The sequence below is a fragment of the Lampris incognitus genome, chromosome 10 (assembly GCF_029633865.1).
Source record: "Lampris incognitus isolate fLamInc1 chromosome 10, fLamInc1.hap2, whole genome shotgun sequence".
Classification (NCBI taxonomy): Eukaryota; Metazoa; Chordata; class Actinopteri; order Lampriformes; family Lampridae; genus Lampris; species Lampris incognitus.
Window position 1 is genome coordinate 43,698,355 of NC_079220.1, and position 27,042 is coordinate 43,725,396.

At 42.2% G+C, this 27,042-nt stretch overlaps 2 protein-coding genes across 7 annotated transcripts in view; one reads left to right on the forward strand and one right to left on the reverse strand.

The window, feature by feature from the left end:
- Positions 1-9,532: 9,532 nt before the first annotated feature.
- mettl23 (methyltransferase 23, arginine) lies at positions 9,533-12,178 on the reverse strand. 5 transcript variants are annotated; one of them, XM_056287620.1, is made up of 6 exons: positions 12,014-12,178; positions 10,920-11,082; positions 10,657-10,761; positions 10,319-10,556; positions 10,045-10,129; positions 9,533-9,966 (listed from the first exon to the last, which is right to left on the reverse strand). In XM_056287620.1, exons 2-6 carry the CDS (start codon positions 11,019-11,021, stop codon positions 9,798-9,800), a joined length of 699 nt encoding a protein of 232 aa, XP_056143595.1. In that variant the 5' UTR covers positions 11,022-11,082; positions 12,014-12,178; the 3' UTR covers positions 9,533-9,797. The 5 variants fall into 5 exon arrangements, with proteins under 5 accessions (XP_056143595.1, XP_056143597.1, XP_056143598.1 ...); XM_056287622.1 differs by lacking the exon at positions 12,014-12,178 and adding an exon at positions 11,359-11,380; XM_056287623.1 differs by lacking the exon at positions 10,657-10,761.
- The window catches only part of jmjd6 (jumonji domain containing 6, arginine demethylase and lysine hydroxylase), a 37,287-nt gene continuing 21,847 nt past the window's right edge, over positions 11,603-27,042 (forward strand). The window contains exons 1-5 of one of the 2 annotated variants that reach the window (XM_056287619.1): positions 11,603-12,049; positions 18,407-18,795; positions 19,126-19,412; positions 22,122-22,257; positions 26,527-26,866. In XM_056287619.1, coding sequence (XP_056143594.1) covers positions 11,921-12,049; positions 18,407-18,795; positions 19,126-19,412; positions 22,122-22,257; positions 26,527-26,599 — 1,014 coding nt within the window. In that variant the 5' untranslated portion in view covers positions 11,603-11,920 and the 3' untranslated portion in view covers positions 26,600-26,866. Of the gene's footprint in view, positions 12,050-18,406; positions 18,796-19,125; positions 19,413-22,121; positions 22,258-26,526; positions 26,867-27,042 lie in introns of those variants that run through there. The other variant, XM_056287618.1, reaches the window with a different exon arrangement.

Consider the following 27,042-nt stretch of genomic DNA (forward strand, 5'->3'; position numbering starts at 1 on the left):
GCAAAAATTTCACATTGTCTGTCCTGAAACCAAGTGGTGGAATCACATTCATGTTACTCCTCCTCCTTAAACACTTGGGTATGCTATGCTAACAGACTTAAACCCAAACAATACACAGATACGCCGGTAGTCATATCCACTTTGAAAATCTGGCAACAAATCAAACAACACTGTGGCTGAAACATGCCCCCAACCCACTTAACACCCCAATATGTAATAATGAACTGTTCAAACCTGCTAAGATTGATGCCAGATTTTCTTTTTAGGATAGACAAGGTACAATTGGTGATTTCTATAGTGAAGGCACATTTTCCAGCTTTGCTCAGTTGTGTAATACCTTCAACCTATAGCAATCTGACCACTTCAGGTACTTCCAAATTTGGCATTTCCTCAAATCAAACACACCTTCTTTTCTAGATGCCCCACCCTCATTGGGAATTGATAACCATTTAATGGTGACAAAAATGACAAGACAGTGTATGTCGTTTTTATTTAACTTCCTAGCTCCAGATACACTTCCAGTTTTGCTGAAAATTAAAACAGAATGGGAAACAGAACTTGACATTATCATGCCTGACGATTGGTGGGCTAAGGCGCTGACAGAAATAAAATCTTGTTCATCTTGTGCAAAATTTCAACTCAAAATAGTTCACAGGGCACACTATAGTAAATCTAAACTTGCCAGGACATACCTGAATATAGCTAAAACCTGTGACAGATGTTATCAGGCTCCTTGTAATTTCACTCACATGTTCTGGTCATGTCCGAGACTGGGGGAGTATTGGAAATCTTAACTTTCCAAGTCATTTCAGTAATATTAGAACAAGCAAAAGAACCATCCCTACTGACTGCTATATTTGGTATACCTGACCCTGGCAAAAATACACTACCGTTCAAAAGTTTGGGATCGCCCAAACAATTTCGTGTTTTCCATGAAAAGTCACACTTATTCACCACCATATGTTGTGAAATGAATAGAAAATAGAGTCAAGACATTGACAAGGTTAGAAATAATGATTTGTATTTGAAATAAGATTTTTTTTACATCAAACTTTGCTTTCGTCAAAGAATCCTCCATTTGCAGCAATTACAGCATTGCAGACCTTTGGCATTCTAGCTGTTAATTTGTTGAGGTAATCTGGAGAAATTGCACCCCACGCTTCCAGAAGCAGCTCCCACAAGTTGGATTGGTTGGATGGGCACTTCTTTTAGCAGATTGAGTTTCTGGAGCATCACATTTGTGGGGTCAATTAAACGCTCAAAATGGCCAGAAAAAGAGAACTTTCATCTGAAACTCGACAGTCTATTCTTGTTCTTAGAAATGAAGGCTATTCCATGCGAGAAATTGCTAAGAAATTGAAGATTTCCTACACCGGTGTGTACTACTCCCTTCAGAGGACAGCACAAACAGGCTCTAACAGGTACTATTTAATGAAGATGCCAGTTGGGGACCTGTGAGGCGTCTGTTTCTCAAACTAGAGACTCTAATGTACTTATCTTCTTGCTCAGTTGTGCAACGCGGCCTCCCACTTCTTTTTCTACTCTGGTTAGAGCCTGTTTGTGCTGTCCTCTGAAGGGAGTAGTACACACCGGTGTAGGAAATCTTCAATTTCTTAGCAATTTCTCGCATGGAATAGCCTTCATTTCTAAGAACAAGAATAGACTGTCGAGTTTCAGATGAAAGTTCTCTTTTTCTGGCCATTTTGAGCGTTTAATTGACCCCACAAATGTGATGCTCCAGAAACTCAATCTGCTCAAAGAAGTGCCCATCCAACCAATCCAACTTGTGGGAGCTGCTTCTGGAAGCGTGGGGTGCAATTTCTCCAGATTACCTCAACAAATTAACAGCTAGAATGCCAAAGGTCTGCAATGCTGTAATTGCTGCAAATGGAGGATTCTTTGACGAAAGCAAAGTTTGATGTAAAAAAAATCTTATTTCAAATACAAATCATTATTTCTAACCTTGTCAATGTCTTGACTCTATTTTCTATTCATTTCACAACATATGGTGGTGAATAAGTGTGACTTTTCATGGAAAACACAAAATTGTTTGGGTGATCCCAAACTTTTGAACGGTAGTGTATGTCAGTAAAGCAAGCCAATATAATCTCATTCACCTCTGTAATAGCCCATCGGCGAACACTTTTACTATGGAAGAAACCGTTACCCCCACCTACCACTTCTTGGCTGCGTGATACCATGTCTGTTTTGGAGTTGGAAAAGATCAAATTCTCCATACCAGGTTCGACGGATAAATTGGCAGCCTCTGATCTCTTCTGTTAAGAGTCTGACCTCCCTTCCCCCAGAATGACTACCCAGATGAGACGATTAATACAATGGAACAGCTAAATCCTACAGTTTGGTAGCACACTGAAAATCTTCAAACTCCCAACAACTTATTATGTACCGTAATGGCCCATACATATGAACACTTTGCTCTCATTTATGCTTGTATGTGTGTTTATATACATTTTTTCTTGTTCTCTTTGTTTTACACTAACGTACCTCATTTATTATTATCATTATTATTATTCTTAACAGTAATATATTTTTGTTATTATTGTCATATTTCCTTGACCTAAGATAAGGAGCTAAAAAGACTAAGTGGTGGTGGTGGGGGGGGGGGGGGAGTAGAGGAAGCCATTAACAATTTATGTTAATGCAATGCTTTATATTTTCCTAAAATGTTTGTTTTCCTAAAATGCTAATAAAATATGTTCATAAAAAAAGAAGGTGGCCAGGGCCTAATTGACCGTTGCAGTCGTATCACAGCTTTTCACCTTCAAAGTGTGCAGTGACTATTATATATCACAAACAACAGTTTTGTGGGTAACCGGGTAGCATCGCAGTCTATTCCGTTGCCTATCAATACGGAGATCGCCGGTTCGAATCCCCGTGTCACCTTTGGCTTGTTCGGGTGTCCCTGCAGACACAATTGGCTGCATCTGCAGGTGGGAAGCCAGATGTGGGTATGTGTCCTGGTCACTGCACTAGTGCCTCCTCTGGTCGGTCGGGGCGCCTGTTTGGGGGGGGGGACTGGGGGGGAATAGCGTGATCCTCCCATGTACTACGTCCCCCTGGCGAAACTCCTCACTATCAGGCGAAAAGAAGCGGCTGGCGACTCCACATGTATCGGAGGAGGTATGTGGTAGTCTGCAGCCCTCCCCTGCTCAGCAGAGGGGGTGGAGCAGCGACCGGGATGGCTCAGAGGAGTGGGGTAATTGGCTGGATAAAATTGAGGAGAAAATGGGGGGGGACCTGCTTTGAAGTGAAACTGCATCTGTGTTGCTTCGTAGGATTGTGAACCTGAATTATGACAAGCACTTGCACCTTCTGGAACTAGCTGGCATGGAGTTCACTACGACACCTTTCTATCAGGCTGTCCTCCGAGCTTGGGGAACAGTCTAAAACAAGAAGAGATTGCTCCCAGATCTATGGCAGTGTAGCGGAGGAATCTCTGTTCTGTAAACCACTGATACACTGCAGGATTCTCAGCTCCGTCAGTGTACGGCAATCCCTCACAAGAGCTAGATTTACTAAGATAGCGTGTGGAAAACGGCTGCCATTTTGAGCCAAGAGACTGGTTTTAAATATTTTTGTCTAATGGAGAGGCTGTTGGAGGAAGTGATCAGTGCACTTCGTTATTTCTTCAGAGAGGCATTTGGAGCAGGGTGTGGAGAGGGTCAGCCAGTTATGCGGCCTGTTTTTGAATCTTTATGGATCCATGTTGCAGTGGAAGAGCAGGAGGAAGAAAACGGGCCCTTTCTGTCTTTTAAAACACGAGAGCTACAGGACTTCTCAAGAACATCAAAGCAGGCCTTGTATGCAGTCACTGTAAAGATTCTCAACAGAACATAACTAGCCGGTGTACAGGAGGCGAGGTGGTTGAGTGTATTGACACCAGGTTCATCTCTCAAAGGCAGCTGAAATTCCCTGTACAAAACCCCCATAAAGGAACACACTGCAGCTCTGCAGTGGAGAGTGGTATATGGGGATGTGACTATGAACAGGCATGTGGCACATATACAGTGCATCTGGAAAGTATTCACACCCCTTCACTTTCCCCACATTTTGTTATGTTACAGCCTTATTCCAAAATGGATTAAATTCCTTTTTTTTCTCATCAATCTACACACAATACCCCATAATGATAAAGTGAAAAAGGTTTTGCAGAAATTTTTGCAAATTTATTAAAAAATAAAAAACTGAAATATTGCATGTACATAAGTATTCACACCCTTTGCTATGACACTAAAAATTGAGCTCAGGTTCATCCTGTTTCCACTGATCTTCCTTGAGATGTTTCTACATCTTGATTGGAGTCCATCTGTAGTAAATTCAATTGATTGGACATGATTTGGAAAGGCACACACCTGCCTATATACACTCACCGGCCACTTTATTAGGCACATCTGTCCAACTGCTCGTTAACGCAAATTTCTAATCAGCCAATCACATGGCAGCAACTCAATGCATTTAGGCATGTAGACATGGTCAACACGATCTGCTGCAGTTCAAACCGAGCATCAGAATGGGGAAGAAAGGTGATTTAAGTGACTTTGAACGTGGCATGGTTGTTGGTGCCAGACGGGCTGGTCTGAGTATTTCAGAAACTGCTGATCTACTGGGATTTTCACGCACAACCATCTCTAGGGTTTACAGAGAATGGTGCGAAAAAGAGAAAATATCCAGTGAGCGGTAGTTCTGTGGGCGAAAATGCCTTGTTGATGCCAGAGGTCAGAGGAGAATGGCCAGACTGGTTCGAGCTGACAGAAAGGCAACAGTAACTCAAATAACCACTCATTACAACCGAGGTATGCAGAAGAGCATCTCTGAACGCACAACACATCGAACCTTGAGGCAGATGGGCTACAGCAGCAGAAGACTACACTGGGTGCCACTCCTGTCAGCTAAGAACAGGAAACTGAGGCTACAATTCGCACAGGCTCACCAAAATTGGACAATAGAAGATTGGAAAAACGTTACCTGGTCTGATGAGTCTCGATTTCTGCTGCAACATTCTGATGGTAGGGTCAGAATTTGGCGTCAACAACATGAAAGCATGGATCCATCCTGCCTTGTATCAACGGTTCAGGCTGGTGGTGGTGGTGTAATGGTGTGGGGGATATTTTCTTGGCACACTTTGGGCCCCTTAGTACCAATTGAGCATCGTGTTAACGCCACAGCCTACCTGAGTATTGTTGCTGACCATGTCCATCCCTTTATGACCACAGTGTTCTCATCTTCTGATGGCTACTTCCAGCAGGATAACGCGCCATGTCATAAAGCTCGAATCATCTCAGACTGGTTTCTTGAATGTGACAATGAGTTCACTGTACTCAAATGGTCACCAGATCTCAATCCAATAGAGCACCTTTGGGATGTGGTGGACCGGGAGATTCGCATCATGGATGTGCAGCCGACAAATCTGAAGCAACTGCGTGATGCTATCATGTCAATATGGACCAAACTCTCTGAGGAATGTTTCCAGTACCTTGTTAAATCTATGCCACGAAGGATTAAGGCAGTTCTGAAGGCAAAAGGGGGTCCAACCTGGTACTAGCAAGGTGTACCTAATAAAGTGGCCAGTGAGTGTAAGGTCCCAATGTTGACAGTGCATGTCAGAGCAGAAACCAAGCCATGAACTCAAAGGAATTGTCTGTGGGCCTCTGAGACAGGATTGTATCGAGGCACAGATCTGGGGAAGGGTACAAAAAATTTCGACAGCTTTGAAGGTCCTGAAGAGCACAGTGGTCTCCATCATTCGTAAATGGAAGAAGTTTGGATCCACCAGGACTCTTCCTAGAGCTGGCCACCCAGCCAAACTGAGCAATCGGGGGAGAAGGGCCTTGGTCAGGGAGGTGACCAAGAACCCGATGGTCACTCTGACAGAGCTCAAGCGTTCCTCTGTGGAGATGGGAGAACCTTCCAAAAGGACAACCATCTCTGCAGCACTCCACCAATCAGGCCTTCATGGTAGAGTGGCCAGACGGAAGCCTCTGCTCAGTAAAAAGCACATGACAGCTCGCTTGGAGTTTGCCAGAAAGCACCTAAAGGACGATCAAACAATGAGAAACAAGATTCTCTGGTCTGATGAAACCAAGATTGGACTCTTTGGCCTTGAATGCCAAACGTCACGTCTGGAGGAAACCAGGCACCTCTCATCACCTTGCTAATACCATCCCTACAGTGAAGCATGGTGGTGGAAGCATCATGCTGTGGGGATGTTCGTCAGTGGCAGGAACTGGGAGACTAGTCAGGATCGAGGGAAAGATGAATGGAGCAAAGTACAGAGAGATCCTTCATGAAAACCTGCTCCAGAGTGCTCAGGACCTCAGACTGGGGCGAAGGTTTACCTTTCGACAAGACAACGACCCTAAGCACACAGCCAAGACAACGAAGGATTGCTTCGGGACAAGTCTGTGAATGTCCTTGAGTGACCCAGCCAGAGCCCAGACTTGAACCCCATTGAACATCTCTGGAAAGACCTGAAAATAGCTGTGCAGCGACGCTCCCCATCTAACCTTACAGAGCTCGAGAGGATCTGCAGAGAAGAATGGGAGAAATACCCCAAATATAGGTGTGCCAAGCTTGTAGCTTCATACCCAAGAAGACTTGAGGCTGTAATAGCTGCCAAGGGTGCCTCAACCAAGTACTGAGTAAAGGGTGTGAATACTTATGTACATGCAATATTTCAGTTTTTTATTTTTAATAAATTTGCAAACATTTCTATAAAACCTTTTTCGCTTTGTCATTATGGGGTATTGTATGTAGATTGATGAGAAAAAAAGAATTTAATCCATTTTGGAATAAGGCTGTAACATAACAAAATGTGGGGAAAGTGAAGGGGTGTGAATACTTTCTGGATGCACTGTAGATCCCTGAGCAAGGAGTCACTGTTTTTTCTGTAATGATGAAGAAACTCTACAGCACTTATGGTTCAGCTGTCTCAGATTGAGCTCTGTGCTGCAGTGGTGGCTCAGAGGTTTAAGTTAAAGTCAAAGTGTCTTTATTGTCCCTTGCAGGAAAATTAGTTTGCAGCCAGTATAATAAAACTCTCATACAAAAACGAAACATGTAAACACCAAGGTAGAATTGACAACAGGACATAGTGGGCAAGGAGAACCGAAGGCGTTCAAATATACAGACCAAGGAAACAAGCGACGTGCAGACAACAGATGAATACTAACTTACTCATAATTCCTTTCTAGATGTCAACTGTATGAGACTGGGAACAGAATAGGAGATTGACAGCTACAAAGCAAATGCTAATAGAGTTCTGCATCTTGACTAATAAGTATATCTACCAATCACTTTGGCAGGTACTTAATCATCCTTGGAGATTGAATATGTCTAGTTAGATAGTGAAGCTGTGATAGTGGCTGGTAAATACAATTTTGGGATGAACCAGCCATTGTGGACAATTTATTTTCCCCATTCTAGACACAGCTGGGGAACTTTTCTCCCCTTTTGCAAAGGCGGAGCTGGAGTTTGTGCAGGGAGGAGGGATGTGTGCAGGCCGCTCATAAGCCACCTGCTGCTGTTGAGGGTAACTCTGAACAGCAGTCATCTGGTTCTTTACCAAAGCAACACCGAATAGTTCTGAGCACGTAAAGGACCCATCCCAATAGTATCCATTAGCGCACGGTTTGGTGTGGATTTTTGGTACCATTTTATAATCATTGTCAATGCGGTTATAATGTACCAGCAGGTGGGCTTATTGACATCGGTATTCAATTATTGTTTTCACATATCTAGTGATGCCACATTTTACACGGCGTTAATATCATACAGCGCCATTATTACATTTTTGCACTGATCTCAAACTAGTATTGAACTCACAATGAGCAGGTGTTTGACTTTTTCAGTCAAAAAATGAAACAAAACAAAAATATCTGAACCATTGTCATGGTCAGTGGAGGAGACACTGGCGCCAGCATCACATGCATTATGTAAACGGATGCCATTACATACATCACACAACTCCTTCCCAGAGCAGCGTGGAATGACCTTGTTGCAGCCTCTGTGTGATAGTGGAGAAAAAGGTAAATGTAAAAGGCTTGGTGTTGATTTGCTGTCAGCTTTCTATTTAACACAAACTGTCCCCCAAACCATGTCCCTTCGGAAGGCAGTGACAGTGCTTTTTTAGACCTGAGGTTTGTTCACACCTTGCATGTCTAGTTAATGCTTTGTTCCTTGCAGTTTCCATGTTTATTTCATCCTGGTTCAGTAAGTCATTTCTAAACGGTGTGGATTGATTTAAAAAAAAATCATGGATCACTCCTGATGGTTAAGAATTGGCATCTAAATTCTGTGGCACAGGATGTAAGAAATAAAAAGAACATTGTATTACTACTGAAAGTTAAAAAAAGAAGTAAACTTAGACATTAGTTCATTTATTGTTCTCTTAATGTGTCTAACCATTTGTTATTTTGATATTTTCAGATGATATCAGAGTTTCAAGTCCAAGGCTATGGATTCCAACCAAGCAATGATTCTTGGTGGAAAAGATTGCTATTGTGTTCAAGATATCTTGGTCCCCTTTTTTTATGTTTATTAATGTGTTTAAAACTGTCCCCTTAGTTTTTTTGGATCCCCCCCCTTTTCTTGCAATTGTACTTGGCCAATTATCCCACTCTTCCGAGCCGTCCCAATTGCCAGCCGCTTCTTTTCACCTGATAGTAAGGAGTTTCGCCAAGGGGACGTAGCATGTGGGAGGATCACGCTATTCCCCCCAGTTCCCCCTCCCCCCTGAACAGGTGCCCCGAGCGACCAGAGGAGACACTAGTGCAGTGACCAGAACACATACCCACATCCAGCTTCCCACCTACAGACACGGCCAACTGTGTCTGTAGGGACGCCTGACCAAGCTGGAGGTAACACGGGGATTCAAACCGGCCATCTCCGTGTTAGAAGGCAATGGAATAGACCGCCACACCACCCAGATGTCCCCATCCCCTTAGTTTTTAGTGCAAAAGGGAGTGTACAACCATATTCTGTTGACTGACCTGTTTTTCCTAGATTTAAGTTTCAAAATTTAATCAGGTCAGTGAAAGGCATTCATAAATTTTAAGGTATAACGCTCGTCCTTTTTTTTGCAACTTTATAAAACATGGCACTCATTTAGTGGCCATTTGAGTTTTTGGTTCTTTTTCAATTTATGATTTTAATCTTCCTTCTTGTATTTATTTATTTATTGTGTGCACTAGGCACAGTTGTGTAGCAATTGAGTATTGCTGGTTAGCTGTTAAGGTGGCCTGTTGCTCTGCTGAGTGCTTGTTTTCAGTAGTCTTCAGAATGTTCCTGTGACTACCACTTCATTACACCCCTTTAGGGTTTCTTTTTTTCCTTTTTTCCATAATTTGGATGTCAAATATGGCATTTATTGAGCATTATAAGCATTCTATCATTACCAGATTGCACTTCTTTCTCATCCTTTGACAATGTTTTGTAAATTGTATTTTTATCAGTGATTTCCATTAAAGAAAGTGTTGTGTTCAGAAAGTCCTCATATCTTTTTTACTTTGCTTCAAGTTTATTTGTCAAAGCACAGAATAGAAGAAATAAAGTACAATAAAAGGCCCTCATTACACATAGACAAACATCATGGTAACACAAATGCTTCACATTACTCAAGCCAATTACATAACATGCTGCTCAATTTATAGACTATCTTGTCTATAAATCTCAGTGTTTCTCGGACTGGCAAAAATGAATAACGCATAAATGATAATCAACATCCCAAACAAAAGAGTTGATGGTAGTCTGTGTGAAAATCTCTTTGGGCTGCATTTTGTCTACAGCTTCTCTTCTGTCACCTGTGTTATTATCATCATTTTTATGGTGTGGCTACCTGGCAGTGTAGATCCAGCTAGCTCAGCTTTGTCTGCGTTAAATGTTTCCAACTGAATGTCGATACACCTCAGTTTCCATTTGTGAAGCAACCCTTCAATGGACCAGTCAGCACTGAAAGAAAAGGATGCTGTTAGACTCATCTAGCCAAACCAAGCCACTTCTAAGTTATGACAGTGAGTGAAGGTCTACCTTCTTTCCTGGTATGTGGTCCAAAACTGGGCCTTTGGGTTTTTTCTCAGAAGAAAAGCGATGGTCACAAGAACATCCTCAAAATCTGGAATAAGTTTGCATTTTGTTATGCACATTCTAAGTTATATGGCCCAAGAACTTGTGATTTGGGTTATACAGCGAAATCTAGAATAATTTTGCATTTTGAAGTCAGGTTTTTATGCAAATTGTAAGTTATATGGCTCAGGACATTGTGATTTGGGTTATACAGTAAATGTTAACTGAAGAAATTAACCTTCTGGCTCGTAGAAAACATCTGATCCCAGGATGATGTCCAAGTAAGGGAGGATGAAAAGATCTGGTGAGATTTCGCCCCAAGTTAACCCTGACACCAGCACATTGGACAAACCGTTGGCAGCACAGCTTCGCCAGCAGTTCTCAAGACAAAGTGGAAGCTCTGCACTGTCTGACAAGATTACCTTTGCCCCACACTTTGCAGCCACCACACCTGGTAGACTCACACCTGCACCAAGCTGTGAATACACATCCAAAAGTATTTAAAAGGTATATACATTTTCATGTCTGCAGACATAACATCCCTTATTATGTTGTGAACTGAAATGTGAATCACACCTCCAGTACTGTCCTATGCTTCATCTCCTCTCTGTGTGTCCATACATACTGTGCCAGCACCACAGCACAAGGCCAGACATACATGCCATATTGTGGATCGAGGACCTGTGTGCATGGTTCAATGTATGTCATTTACGAGTTAGCCACGAAGTTAGTGCGGAGTGCGTGCAATAAATGCAGATATAACTTTTCAAATGTGTCATCAGAGAATTAGCAAAAATCAGGTGGGTACAACTAGGAAGATTAAAAAAAAATCACAACACCTCAGGTATGGAGACAGACAGTGATTGCCGTGTGTCTTGATTTTCTTCAAAAGAGAATGTTTTGTGGGCTATATTAGGTGAATAATCTGTACTGTGGTCCATTATTCTGGCTCTCGATCATCAGAAGATAGAGAATAAAACCAACCATGTTCCCGTCTTCTTTCTGGGGAAAAAAATAAAGTCCAAACACATCTTCTTATTCTTTTTGCGTTTTAAGGGCGGCTAACATCCAGCTTTAAGGTGCATTACCGCCACCTACTGCTCCGGCATATGACTCGAAGCGCTGTGGAAAACTCATTGTAGTTTTTTACGGTTAACATAACTGTACACAACTGTGCTTTCCTGTACTGTGTCCATGTTTCATGACCGTGAAATTATTAACGGTCACATGCTAAATTATCTTATTCTTTTTTTTTTTTTTAGTTTAGATAAGCCTCACTTTCGGTCTAAGTAATTTCCCCCTTTGTTTTTCCTCCCATCTATGAATTCAAGCGTTTCCATCTCGGTCTACATGTACATACCCAATGAAATGTAACTATTGGGTCTATGGCGGGCACTCCATATTCTATCCAATTGTTAGTTGACTATCTTTGATTGGCACTCGTCTACGACCAATGATTTTTCTATTGATACAATAGAGGGCGGGCACTCAGGCTATTTATTTGTGTTTGGTTGCAGTCGCACAGTAACGTCAGGTAGACCGTTAGCGCCTCTTGCTAGCCGTATTACTACTTTTACGACAAAGACAGGTACATAAACGCACTCACAGTTATTTATAAAGGTCCGAGTACGTATTTTTAACGCAACAATTTACTTCCAAATCGGCGGCACCAGCATGAAGCGAGGTACAAATAGTCAAAATTAGCCAGACTAGAAAAACGCAGCTAGCCGGCTAGTGAGGCGAATGTGTTTCTCCAGAAACCCCGGTCTGGCTAGTTGGCTAACCCTCGTAGGGTAACAGCGTTACATTTTTTTTAATTAATTTTTTTTTCATAGGAAGAATGAATCATAAGAGTAAGAAGAGGATTAAAGAGGCCAAACGGAGCGCCAGGCCCGAGTTAAAGGACTCATTAGACTGGACAAAGCATGCTTACTGCGAGTCTTTCGACCTGTCACACCGGACAGTGAAGGTAACCCATCAACTTGGCACACGCGCTCGGCTTCCATTAGCTGCTAACGTTACTAGCTCGCGCCTTTCACGTTACAAAACGTCAGCGGCGCGGTCGGTCACGTAGGCAGCGCACCCGACCCTGGTGACAGTTAATTAGGCACCCGTTGAAATTAACGATATAGCCTCTTATGACTCCGAAACACCCCCCCCCCAAAAAAGATCTCCAACAGCCGAAGTTTACTAATCAAATCAGTCATCATATGTTAATCAATCACACATTGCAGTTTTTTTCTAGATCTGCTTTATATATATATATATGTTAAAAGAAACTCTCAACGGTGGGAAAGTGCTCAACAAAATAAGGAGTAAAATAATCCAGTGAGTCAAGTAAATTCTTTGAGACGGTACAAGCCTGTTTCATGCCATAAGCAATCATCAGCTGTCGATTGACAGCTGATGATATAATCCAGTGATTTGACTCTCTGGATTATATAGCTAGGTTAGGAGAGGTGACAGCAGTATGGTTTCATGCCACGAAAGAGCACTACAGATACGATGTTTGCTTTGAGAATGTTGATTGAGAAGTATAGCGAAGGCCAAAAGGAGTTACATTGTGTCTTTGTGGATTTAGAGAAAGCATATGACAGGGTGCCGAGAGAGGAGGTGTGGTATTATTGTATGAAGAAGTCAGGAGTTGCAGAGAAGTATGTAGAAGTGGTGCAGGATATGTATGAGGGAAGTGTGACAATGGTGAGGTGTGCGGTTGGAATGACAGAAGGGTTCAAGGTGGAGGTGTGATTACGTCAAGGATCGGCTCTGAGTCCTTTCTTGTTTGCACTGGTGATGGACAGGTTGATGGACAAGATCAGGCAGGAGTCTTCGTCGACTATGATGTTTGCGGATGACATTGTGATCTGTAGCGAGAGTAAGGTGCAGGTTGAGGAGAGCCTGGAGAGGTGGAGGTATGCACTGGAAAGAAGAGGAATGAAAGTCAGTAGGAGCAAGACGGAATACCTATGCGTGAATGAGAGGGAAGACAGTGGAATGGTGAGGATGCAAGAAGTAGAGGTGACAAAGGTGTACGAGTTTAAATACTTGGGGTCAACTGTCCAAAGTAACAGGGAGTGCAGAAGAGAGGTGAAGATGAGAGTGCAGGCAGGGTGGAGTGGGTGGAGAAGAGTGTCAAGAGTGATTTGTGACAGAAGGGTGCCAGCAAGAGTTAAAAGGGAAGGTTTACAAGATGGTTGTTAGACCAGCTATGTTATCTGGTTTGGGGACAGTGGCACTGATGAAAAGACAGGAGGTGGAGCTGGAGGTGGCAGAGGTGAAGATGCTAAGATTTTCATTGGGAGTGATGAAGACGGACAGGATTAGGAATGATTATATTAGAGGGACAGCTCAGGTTGGACGGTTCAGAGACAAAGCAAGAGAGGCAAGATTGAGATGGTTTGGACATGTGTGGAGGAGAGATGCTGGGTATATTGGGAGAAGGATGCTGAATATGGAGCTGCCAGGCAAGAGGAAAAGAGGAAGGCCAAAAAGGACGTTTATGGATGTGGTTAGGGAGGACATGCAGGTGGCTGGTGTGACAGAGGAAGATGCAGAGGACAGGAAGAAATGGAAACGGATGGTCCGCTGTGGGGACCCCTAACGGGAGCAGCTGAAAGTAGTAGTAGTAGTAGTAGTATATATTTATATATATATATATACACACACATACTACAATCCAGTGAGTCAAGTAAATTCTTTATGAATGTTTCAGGCTTGTAACAGGCTTGTACTGTCTCATAAAGAATTTACTTGACTCACTGGATTATTTTGCCCATCATTTGTTGAGAACTTTCCCTACCATTGAGTGTTTCTTTTAACAAAGTTTTTTATATATATATATATATATATATCAACACGGATACAGGGAAAAAGATTTTAATACATTTCAGTACAGGCCTGTTTCATGTGTCTCACACTCATCAGCTGCTAATGTGATTCATCAAAGAATCATATATATATTTTTTTTTTATGTGTGTGTGTGTGTGTGTGTGTTCGTATGTAGATTTGTCCACATACTTTTATTTTACACTGTTTTTCTTGCACTCACAACTGTATCAACAACACCAAGCTAAATTCCTAATGGGCAGCATGGTGGCCCAATGGTTAGCACTGTTGCCACACAGCAAGAAGGTCCTGGGTTTCCAACACCAGGCCGTCCCAGGTCCTTTCTGTTGGAGTTTGCATATTCTCCCCGTATCTGTGTGAGTTTCCTCTGGGGGCTCTGGTTTCCTCCCACCATCATAAGACCTGCATATTAGGGTTAATACTACTGCCTGTACCCCTGACCAAGGCAATGGAAAGAAGAACTGGAGTTGGTCCTTGGGCACTGCAGCTGCCCACTGCTCCGTTACAATAGGATGGGTTAAATTCAGAAGACAAATTTCATTGTAACCGAACAACTGCACAATGACTAAATAAAGTGGCTTTCTTCTTCTAGTGCATGCAGTGCACATGGCAATAACGTAAATTCTGATTATTTATACACCATTTATACACTAAAATGCAGTGCGCTTGACACTAGGTGAAAGTGCATGGATAAAAAGGTCATGATAAGAGGTAAACATCTGTTGTGCCAGCGGTAGCAGTGCTACAAGTTTCAGGCTAATGTTGCTCAGTTTATTCAGATTAGGATTGTCATGGTCACTGACTTTGTATTGTCGTCTTGTGAGGTACATTACTCGAAAGTATGTACAGTGGGGAAAATAATTATTTGACCCCTTGCTGATTTTGTAAGTTTGCCCACTTACAAAGAGTGCAACAGTCTATAATTTTAAGCGTAGGTTCATTTTAACAGTGAGAGACAGAATATGACCAAAAGTGGAATAAGACGTTGTATGAATTTTATTAATTTATTTGCATATTTTTGGTCCAAAATAAATATTTGAACCCCTGGACAAACATTATGTTAATATTTAGTAGAAAAGCCATTATTGGCCAGCACAGATGTCAAACGGTTTTTATAGTTTCTGACAAGGTTTGTGCACATTTCGGCAGGGATGTTGGCCCACTCGTCCCTGCAGACAGCCTCCAAATCATTCAGGTTTCGAGGCTGTCGCCTGGCAACCCGAATTTTAAGCTCCCTCCAAAGATTTTCAATTGGATTCAGGTCTGGAGACTGGCTAGGCCATTCCAGAACCTTGATGTGCTTCTTCTTCAGCCACTCTTTGGTTGCTTTGGCGGTGTGCTTTGGGTCGTTGTCGTGTTGGAACCACCATCCACGACCCATCTTCAGCGCTCTCACTGAGGGAAGGAGGTGTTGGTCCAGAATTCCACGGTACATGGCCCCGTCCATCCTCCCCTCAATGCGATGGAGTTGTCCTGTCCCCTTGGCTCAAAAGCACCCCCAAAGAATGATGTTGCCACCCCCATGCTTGACGGTGGAGATGGTGTTCTTTGGGTTGTACTCCGTGTTCTTCACCCTCCAAACACGGCGAGTGGATTTGAGCCCGAAAAGTTCTATTTTGGTCTCATCCGACCACATCACCTTCTTCCAGGCCTCTTCTGAGTCGTCCAGGTGTTCATTGGCGAACTGCAGACGGGCCTGTACATGTGCCTTCTTGAGCAGTGGGACCTTGCGTGCGCTGCAGGATTTTAATCCATGATGGCGTAGTGTGTTACTAACCGTTTGCTTTGTAACTGTGGTCCCAGATGCCTTCAGGTCATTAACCAGTTCCCCCCTTGTGGTTCTGGGATGATTCCTCACCGTTCGCATGATCAGGGACACCCCACGAGGCGAGATCTTGCATGGAGCCCCAGACCGAGGAAGGTTGGCGGTGGTGTGGTGTTCCTTCCATTTCCTGATAACTGCACCGACAGTTGTTACTTTCTCTCAAAGATGCTTTCTAATTCTCTTGTAGCCCATCCCAGCCTTGTGCAGGTCTACAATCTTGTCCCTGGTGTCCTTAGACAGCTCTTTGGTCTTGCCCATGGTGGAGATGTTGAAATCTGATTGATTGGGTGTGGACAGGTATCTTTTGTACAGGTAACGAGGTAATGCAGGTGTATTTTATGTGGGTAATTAGTTGGGATTGGGGGTGCATAACTAACTGGTTTGTGGGAGCCAGAATACTTGCTGTTTGGTAGGGGATCAAATACTTATTTTTCTAAATCAGGTGGTTATTAATTTTTATAAATTCATATGATGTGATTTTATGGAATTTTCTTTGGGATTCCGTCTCTCACTGTTAAAATGTATATATGATTAAAATTATAGACTGTTGCATTCTTTGTAAGCGGGCAAACCTACAAAATCAGCAAGGGGTCAAATAATTATTTTCCCCACTGTAATGATGCAACATCAGGTGTATTAAGGATGTGACAAACAATTACTTCTCACGATGAATCGTGGTTTGCTAAAATTTGTATTTTAGTTTCTGTTGTTGGATAAGCTTTTTTTATCATGGTGGCTGTAAAGTTTTGTTGAAGATTTGATATTGTGATGAAGAGCAAGATTTCTCCTGTGTACCCTTGATGACTTAGCATATACAGTGCATCCGGAAAGTATTCACACCCCTTCACTTTCCCCACATTTTGTTACGTTACAGCCTTATTCCAAAATGGATTAAATTCCTTTTTTTTCTTATCAATCTAAACACAATACCCCATAATGACAAAGTGAAAAAGGTTTTGTAGAAATTTTTGCAAATTTATTAAAAATAAAAAACTGAAATATTGCATGTACATAAGTATTCTTACCCTTTGCTATGACACTCAAAATTGAGCTCAGGTTCATCTTGTTTCCACTGATCATCCTTGAGATGTTTCTACATCTTGATTGGAGTCCACTTGTAGTAAATTCAATTGATTGGACATGATTTGGAAAGGCACGCACCTGTCTATATAAGGTCCCACTGTTGACAGTGCATGTCAGAGCAGAAACCAAGCCATGAAGTCAAAGGAATTGTCTGTGGACCTCCGAGACAGGATTGTATCGAGGCACAGGTCTGGGGAAGGGTACAAAATATGTCTACAGTTTTGAAGGTCCCGAAAAGTACAGTGGTCTCCATCATTCGTAAATGGAAGAAGTTTGGATCCACCAGGACTCTTCCTAGAGCTGGCCGCCCAGCCAAACTGAGCAATCGGGGGAGACGGGCCTTGGTCAGGGAGGTGACCAAGAACCCGATGGTCACTCTGACAGAGCTCCAGCGTTCCTCTGTGGAGATGGGAGAAACTTCCAGAAGGACAACCATCTCTGCAGCACTCCACCAATTAGGCCTTTATGGTAGAGTGGCCAGACGGAAGCCTCTGCTCAGTAAAAGGCACATGACAGCCCGCTTGGAGTTTGCCAGAAAGCACCTAAAGGACTCTCAGACCATGAGAAACAAGATTCTCTGGTCTGATGAAACCAAGATTGACCTCTGCCTGAATGCCAAACATCATGTCTGGAGGAAACCAGGCACCTCTCATCACCTTGCTAATACCATCCCTACAGTGAAGCATGGTGTTGGCAGCATCATGCTGTGAGGATGTTTTTCAGTGGCAGGAACTGGGAGACTAGTCAGGATCGAGGGAAGATGAATGGAGCAAAGTACAGAGAGATCCTTGATGTAAACCTGCTCCAGAGCGCTCAGAACCTCAGACTGGGGCGAAGGTTTACCTTTCAACACAACAACGACCCTAAGCACACAGCCAAGACAATGAAGGAGTGGCTTCGGGACAAGTCTGTGAATGTCCTTGAGTGGCCCAGCCAGAGCCCAGACTTGAACCCCATTGAACATCTCTGGAAAGACCTGAAAATAGCTGTGCAGCGACGCTCCCCATCTAACCTTACAGAGCTCGAGAGGATCTGCAGAGAAGAATGGGAGAAATACCCCAAATATAGGTGTGCCAAGCTTGTAGCTTCATACCCAAGAAGACTTGAGGCTGTAATCGCTGCCAAGGGTGCCTCAACCAAGTACTGAGTAAAGGGTGTGAATACTTATGTACATGCAATATTTCAGTTTTTTATTTTTAATAAATTTGCAAAAATTTCTACAAAACCTTTTTCACTTTGTCATTATGGGGTATTGTGTGTAGATTGATGAGGAAAAAAAAGGAATTTAATCCATTTTGGAATAAGGCTGTAACATAACAAAATGTGGGGAAAGTGAAGGGGTGTGAATACTTTCTGGATGCACTGTACGTCACATGTCATGCTAGGGGGAATTGAGTAGTCTCAACACACTTAATGCGATAGTGTAGAAGTCTTTCTTTGGTTTTGGGTGTACCTTGAGCTTGAAAAAGAGCTAATCTTTAACCCTCTAACATACATTCTTCAATACAAAAGCATCTTTCTCAAAGAGACGCACCTATTTGCTTTGTGCACTGATATATGCTGTATTACTAGGACAATGTTGAGCGAGTGGACACCCTGCGTCTCAGTCCGGAGGAGTTCATCCAGCGCTTTGAGAGACCATATAAACCTGTTGTTCTGCTCAACTGCCAGGAAAGCTGGCCCGCTCATGAAAAATGGACTCTGGAGCGCCTCAAACGCAAGTACCGCAACCAGAAATTCAAGTGTGGCGAGGACAATGATGGCTACTCAGTGAAGATGAAGATGAAGTACTATGTGGAGTATCTGGAGTCGACCAAGGATGACAGCCCTCTCTACATCTTTGACAGCAGCTACGGTGAGCATGCCAAGCGCCGTAAGCTGCTGGAGGACTACCAGGTGCCCATTTTCTTCAGAGATGATCTGTTCCAGTTTGCAGGGGAGAAGCGCCGACCACCCTACAGGTTAGCTGTCATTTTTCATGTAGCTCTCTGGTTAATTAGAATTGCACACAGCTGTTAGTGTTGTTTACCGAACACCGTTCTGTTTGAATTTTACTCTGTTTTCTTCCTTTTGTTGAAATTGTTTACAATAACCTTTTTATGTTGTATTTTAAGATTTGTTTGTAATGATGAAGATGGAATGCATTAGTGTTAAATTCTGTGGTTCATTTGAGTATTACCTTTTTAAGTATATTGTTAACTGGTTGTTTGTTCACCTTTTCTGTTTTCTGTCAGCATTGGCAAATTCCTGTAATGTCTTTATCTGCTCTGCTCCTCTCCCCTCCATTTCAGATGGTTTGTAATGGGCCCAGCTCGCTCTGGCACAGGTATCCACATTGACCCATTGGGCACAAGTGCCTGGAATGCCTTGGTACAGGGGCACAAGCGCTGGTGCCTCTTCCCTACCCACACACCCCGTGAACTGATCAAGGTGACAAGGGAAGACGGGGGCAACCAGCAGGATGAGGCCATCACTTGGTTTACTGTGGTGTACCCACGCACCCAGCAGCCCACTTGGCCACAAGAATTCAGACCCTTAGAGATCCTCCAAAGGCCCGGAGAAACCGTATTTGTACCAGGTCAGTGAAAGGCCATCTGGTTATCATGTCCTTTTCTGCTCATCTGAAACTTTAGAAATGTTGATTGCCCTGTGGGCAACTGAATTCTTTCCAACACAGAAACGCTAAAAACATGTCAAATACAAGTACCATAAGAGTAATAAACAGCTGCATGTGCAAATCCCAGCCATAAAACAAATGCACCCGTAAACCCAGCCAACATCACAACATTGCAATACCTGAAAAATATGTGGATGGTAAAGATTGTACATATATTAAACTGCAGAAGATTTTGATCTTCTTAGGTGCAATTATCCAGTCAGAATGATCTTTCGTCTTTTGAATACACCTCACCTTCACTGGGATTTGTTAGGTAGAGCCAGATTTGACACGACAATTAGATAAAGCTTTACAATGTATAGCACAGCTAAGACGAATAGAGTCCCTTTTGGTCTGACATTGGCTTTGTCATAATGAAATCATCGTTATTTTTTATTTTTGTAAAGCAACATGGGTAAGGCAGCTGTTGTGAGATACAAGCATAGACAGTTTATTGTCCTCGTGAGGAAATTCTTTCCACAGTCAAGGGCAAGCAATACATTTACTAAAGAAAAAAAAAACACAATACACACAAAACCACAGAGTACTAATATAAATTGCACAGATATCACAGACACAACCATTAGTTACAGGAGGAGAGGAGTTGTTAGTTCATGTATGGCAGGGGGGACAAAGCCTTTGCTAAAACAAGCTGTCCTGTACCTTAGTGTCTTGTATCTATGGACAGAGGCAATAAGAGTAAAGTGATAATGAAGTGGGTGATCTAGTATGCTTTGGTACTTGGTCCAGTTAGTGTTCTGACTCTCTGAAATGCTTATTTAGTGTTCATGTTAGAAAATATTAGTTCCAGTTTATTTTTATAGTTCACTTATTTTTGATGGTACAGCTGATGGTTTTAACTGCAGTCCACATTGCTTTTTTAACAAACATCTGCATAAACAAAGCCTTGATTTTTTTTTTCCTTTTGATTTTTTTTTTTTGAGTCAAGGTTGTTATTTGTCTCTGATTCTGTTTGTGATATTCATGGACAGGATCTCAAGGCGCAGCCAAGGTGAGGAGTCGACCAAGGATGAACCTCAGAATTGCATCTTTGCTTTTCGCGAATAAAGTGGTTTTGTTGGCTTCATTAGAACGCGGCCTCCAGCGCGCACTGGGGCAGTTTGCAGCTTTCTGAAATGGCCGGGATGAGAGTCAGTACCTCCAAGTCTGAGGCCATGGTTCTCTACCGGAAAATGGTGGATTGCTCCCTCCGGGTTGGGGATGAGTTGTTGCCCCAAGTGAAGGAATTTAAGTATCCCAGGGTCTTGTTCACAAGTGAGGGTATGATGGAGCAGGAGATGAACAGGCAGATTGGTGCAGCATCAGCAGTAATGCGGACGTTGTACTGGACCGCTGTGGTGAAGAGGGAACTGAGCCGGAAGGCAAAGCTCTCAATTTACGAGTCAGTTTTCGTTCCAACCCTCAGCTATGGTCATGAGCTTTGAGTAGTTACCAAAAGGGTGAGCTCACAGATACAAGCAGTTGAAATGAGTTTCCTCCATAGGGTGTCTGGGCTCAGCCTTAGGGTGAGGAGCTCGGATATCCGGAGGTAGCTCGGAGTAGAGCTGCTACTCCTTCGCATCGAAAGGAGCCAGTTGAGGCGGTTCGGGCATCTGATAAGGATGCCTCCTTCGCGCCTTCCTTTGGAGTTTTTCCGGGCACGTCCAACTGGGGGGAGATCTGGGGTAGACCCAGAAGTTGCTGGAGGGACTAGAGTGCCCTACTTCACTTGCTGCCACCACAACCCAACCCCGGAGAAGCGGCTGATGATGAGAGATGAGATGGGTTTTTTTTTTTTAATGGCCGTAATGGCTGTGTTTAAATAGACATATAAACAGAAGAATAACATGAAGAATGCTTTGTGATAACGTAGTTTAGTTGACCACCCCTAGAGTGATAACTGATGTGACTTTGAGCCTCCTAATTCCACCTGGTCTTAAGACTGCAACAAAACTGGATTAAATCCTCAGGTCAATTAGTGCAGGCCTCACCACGTGGGATTCTTTGATTGTAACTGAAGACAACTACAACCAAAGTGCTTGAGTGTCAAAGGATGACTTGTTTCGTGGCATCTGTTTGCCAGATTGTTTTGTTCCTTTGAGAGGTCCATTTTGCATTGAAGTTATATTCACACCCTTGCTCGTATCACTCCTTCCCCATATCTTAAAAAGATGGTTATTGTCTTTTTAAGGTGCCTAATAAATAGTAAAATTGTCCTTCCTGTATCACTCAATCAAGAATTTACACCAGACACAGCTATATGTAGTTATGCCAAGTTTATTACAGTATTTCCCAAATTGGTAAATAATACTGTTAGAGTATTGTTTTCTGTGAATGTTGTCATGGGTGATGAACTATTTCAATTTTTGGTATGTAAACGTGGATACTTGTCTAATCACTTTGTCCTAGACTTTATATCTGCCGTTTACTTAAACCTTATACGCTTTTGCATTATTTAGCCCCACTATTCCATATTTAATTTGCCTTGCCAACTAAATATTCAATCTCTTATAATCCTCTTATAACTAAAGTGCATTTTGTACGTTAAATGTGGCCAATGTTACCAGGCCAAATAAATATATGTAGACCTGCTTTGTTGGAACTAGAATGCGTCTTATTATGTATCCTCAGGTGGCTGGTGGCACGTGGTCCTCAACATGGACACAACTATTGCTGTAACTCAGAACTTTGCCAGCACAACCAACTTCCCCATTGTATGGCACAAGACCGTCCGAGGCCGCCCCAAACTTTCAAGGAAGTGGTATCGGTAAGTACTCATTACAACTTGGAACTAGAGGAGTGCACTCAGTCGAGTGTAGAGCTCCGCAAGGTGTATCTCCCCTTCTCTGATGCTTGTACTTGGCAATGAACCACCCCGTTTTTCACCTAATGGGAGAAGGGAAAATATGGAGGAACTGCTTGCGTTTCTCCCCTTCTCCAGTGTTTGGACTTAAAGGAAAAACCAGTTGAGGAGTTAGCACTCAATTGCGGTATAAAACAGGTTTTTCAAAGGTTTTAAATCACCTCAACCACAAGAGATCCTTGATCATACAGTCATAGCTATGCACAAAAATTATCAGTCTGACAGGCCCAATAGTATGTGAGATTAGCACCAGACAGATGCGTGCACACACAGACAGAAAAACCAGTGTTTTTCCTGCCATTATTAGACTTTGGTGCAGCGCCCAAGTCAATTGAACGGGGAGTATGGGGGGGAAAAAACGTTTTCAATATGCAGCGCTCAAGCTAAAAAATTGACCTAATAAAAACTTTTGCCTGTCAGTCTGTGGTTGCGCAGCCTCCAAGGCAGACCCTCGCACGAGTGCAACCAAGTCTAATATGAACTTGCACTTTCCAAAAGGAAAAGGTTTGCTATGTGACCGTTTTGGTCTAACCATAACCCTGTCTTTATTTTTATTATATAATAAAGCTGGGTAAACCGTTTATGCTTGCGAATGGGCGACTCACATCTACGGTTGACTCAGATCAGTCAGCGACAATAATATGCAGCTGTTCCTGTTTTGACTGCAATCCAGAGGAAGTTATTCTGATTCTGACAGCTTTCTTATTTTTGGATTATCAAGTTTTTTTTAATAACTATTGGTCATGTCGCTGACCGATCTGAGTCAACCGTAGATGTGAGTTGCGCATGCACGAGCGTAAACGGTTTACCCAGCTTTAATATATTGTGAAAATAAAGACAGGTATTATTTTTGTTTCATCCAGTGTTCTTACAGTTCTCCTGTGCTGAGATCATTAGTGAATGATTTACTGACGTGTGAAACACAGTCAATTTCTTGTTTACTTTCGAGACTCATATGCTGTCGCTGTCCGATCTAAGTCAGTCGTGCTCATGCGCGACAGTCAATCTACGGTTGACTCAGATCGGCAGCGACAGAGTAGCATTGGTTGAGCGAGTTAGAGAGTGAATGGAGAGAGGGAGTAGCAGTAGTGGGAAACGTTTTTCAAAGGTTTTGAATCACCGCAACCACGAGGGGTTCTTGATGATAGTTATTGTTAAAAAAAAAGAAATATTAGGCTGATGGGCCCAGTAGTATGCGAGATTAGCGTTAGCTGCGGACAGAAACACACACACACACACACACACACACATGAACGACCAAATCCATAATCCCCTCCAGGCTACCACCTGGTGGCGATCAATATCAGCTGCTGGTATGAATTATTTTACTCTTTAGGAGGAAAAAGGAATGGTTTTGATGTTACTGACGCACAGAAATTTTGTCTGTCTTTCAGTGTCAGCAAGATGAGCGCTTTCAATTATTGGCCATCCAGTAAATTATGCTGAAAAGTCCTTGTTGCACTGAAAACAAGAAACATGATATATCTCACCATCGGGTCAGTCACTATTTGTTTAAGCAATGGAGACAACTGAAAGCCTCAATTGGAAATGAAAGTGATGTGGCATTGGCTGGTTTCTCATCCACAAGTAATTAGATGAACAATGTTTACTAAGTCTGACCAATTGCAGATTGTACCTTTTAAAGACAGGGTCTCTAACTGCACCACACAGCAGCCTATTGATTTCATCCTTTGCGTGGACTGAAAGTAACTCACTTGTTTCAAAGTTGGCCCAATTCTCTGGCATGAATGTGGTCTAATTTTGATAAATTACTTGTGTTTTGTTTTGGGTTTTTTTTTCTTCTTCTTTTTTGCTCCTGTAAAAGCATCTTTCATAAGATTGATCTGGCAGTCTCAAGGCTTTTGTTCAAACTATGGTCGTTGATGAATATTACAGTAAATCTTGTATGGTCTTGAGTTTCCAATTGCCTATATAAATTTTAAAGATTATTGTCTCGAACTCATATTCACACGAGACTGACATGTAAAATTGCTGTACAATTTACACATTAGTTTATATGTCTCAATCAGTTTTTAGAGATAAGTAGAGGGAAATCCACCCTTTGAGGTCATTCAAGTTCAGGAATCAGGAACATTTATTTGTCATTTCATTCCATGCACCTGCACACATAAAATGAAACGAAATATCGTTTCCCCCAGCCCACAGTAGTTCAACACCAAGACAAAAACACATGCAAACCACAAGAACACATATCCAAACTACAAAAAAAAAAGAAAACTACAAAAACACATGTATCCAATATATCAAAAAAATAAAAGACTTCTGGTGACTCACAGACATGGGGTAGATGCGTCTGTTCCATGCTCGCGCAAGTAACCAGTAAGTCATATTTTTTACCCAATATTTCGCTAACTTTTTTCTTCTAACGAACAGCACACTTTTAATCCTGTATCTTACAAAGCCATGGCCTCGAGAGCCAGTAAACAAAAAAAAAAGATAACATCACCAAAAAAGCAGACTTGCTAGCTGGCGGCATTGACATGTCCACTGCTTTGCTCGAAAACCACATAGCAACCATATCAGCTGAATTTAAATCAGCATTTTCAGCCTCGAAGCAAAGCTGGAGACAATTCAGACCACCGTCTCTGACCACAAACAGCGAATCGGCTCTCTCGAGCTCAAAGCAGAAACGATTAGCCAGAGTACTCGAGCCTTAGCGATGAGTTGTGCAGACCTAGCTAGCAACAACGCTAATGCTAGCCGCAGCCCTGTGATGGCCTGTCGGCCTGTCCCAAGTACCCCTGATTGCAGTGCAGATCAGTGACGTATTCAGCGTCTGTGACGTGTTCGATTTGGGCTGTGACATGCGCAATGTGGGCGTCCTCAAGTTCACTGGTTTGCGATTCCCGCCATTGTACGAACATTAGCTAGCATGAAACAGCAGTCATGGATTATGTTGCTAGCTAGCTTTATAGTTATTTAGCTGTATGTTTTTTACAATCCACGTTGACATAGAGTTGGTTAATAAAGTTGCGAGGGCTGAAGGCCCGAGCTGCGTCTAAAGAGCGAGGCTGCAGGCTCAGGTCCTGGACGAGCGAACGCTTTTTCTTTTTTTTTTATTCACAAATTGGTGGCAAACAATAAAGTGTTGCAAGTTAAGACAATAACATATCACAAACAACAACAAGAACAATTAACGTAATATCAGGGGATCATAATGAAAATGAAATGGAAAATAAAGCAAATCAGCTCTGAAAAATGTCGAATTGAGTACAGAGATTTATAGTATTAATGGCTTTCCTATTCTTAGAATATGGAATTGTCGAAATATATTGTTTGACTACATTCACAAATATTAAAAAAGAAGGTTTACGATCGGAGAATTTAGACTTATGGATATGTGATTTAGCAATTAATAGAATCAGATTGATGATATCGTAGTTATTTGTTTTAGAAGGCAAGTAAGTAAAAAAGCCAAACAACATATTTTCATAAGAAAGGGAAAAGTCAGGGTCAATATTATGGGTAACAAAAGTAGAAACATCTTGCCAAAAAGTGCATGTACAAGAGCAAGACCAAAATAAATGAGTTAACTCTTCTGGAACCAAATGAAAAAAGGAGCAGTCCACATCGATGTCCTTTCAATATATTTGCAGAAATATTTTGGATGGATAAAAACGATGAATTATTTTGAAAGACACTTCTTTCACTTTGTTCAAAATTAAATATTTAGAAGGCAAACACCAGATTTTCTTCCAATTAAGATCAAGGATACAGTTATTCTAGTAAGAAATAACATTTGGAACAGAGACCATTTCTCTTTGAAATAAAGAACGTATCCGGGGTTCGCGTCCCGGTCTCATCAGATCCGACTATGGCCGGACTCGATGAAGCAGCAATAACTAGCAGCGCTGTCTTCGGGAGGGGGTCGGAGTCGGCTTGTGTTCGTCACATGAATGCGTCTCTGTGTGTGTTGGAAAAGCAGTGGTTCGGCCTGGATTCGCCTTGTCACGAAAGTGGCGAGGCGTCTCCTTCGAGACTGCCGGCCGGAGAGATGCAGTTGGTGAACGCATGCAGTACGAGGGTGGGTGTTTGAACTAAAATAGGGATCGATTGGCCACTAATTTGGGAGAAAAAAAGGGAAAAATCAGAAATAAATTTAAAGAAAAAGAAATAAAGAACATATATCACAGTTATTATTTCTTTTTTTAGAAGAGAAGCAGATTTGACCAACGCTAGTAACAGCAGGATCCAGTGGCAATGGGGACATTTCAGCTGCAATTGAATAACCAAAGAGTGCCACAACACCTGAAGGAATTGCATCAAAAACTACAATATATACCTTTGGAGGTACAGGAATACCATACTTGTGTAAAAATTCAGAGTATGACATTAATGCACCTTAAGAATTGAAGAGCTGACTAAGTAACTGAATTCCATGGACAACCCCGTTTTCCAAAAACAACGATTTATGTTTATACAAAATGTCTCTATTAATCTAAATGTAGTATCGGTGGGGTGAAAAATTATGTTTGTAAATTAAAGACCAAGACAGAAGCATCTGTTTGTGAAAGTTGGATAATTTTAAGGGGATTTTTTCCAACATTATAGCTGTAGAATAAATTTAAGGCAACCAAGTTTAGAAAACAAGAAATTGGGGATAAAGTTCCAAATTGAATTTGGGTGTCTAAAAAAATTGCTTAAGCTAATTTATTTTAAAAGTATTGT

Excerpts from the sequence above, each read along its gene's own strand:
- mettl23 (XM_056287620.1), bottom strand. The coding sequence starts at position 11,021 with ATGGACCACAGTACAGATTATTCACCTAATATAGCCCACAAAACATTC. Across the intron at positions 10,130-10,318 it reads TGTTTTCTACGAGCCAGAAG|ATTTTGAGGATGTTCTTGTG; the intron begins GTTAATTTCTTC and ends AACTTATTCCAG. Across the intron at positions 9,967-10,044 it reads ACCACATACCAGGAAAGAAG|TGCTGACTGGTCCATTGAAG; the intron begins GTAGACCTTCAC and ends CTTTTCTTTCAG.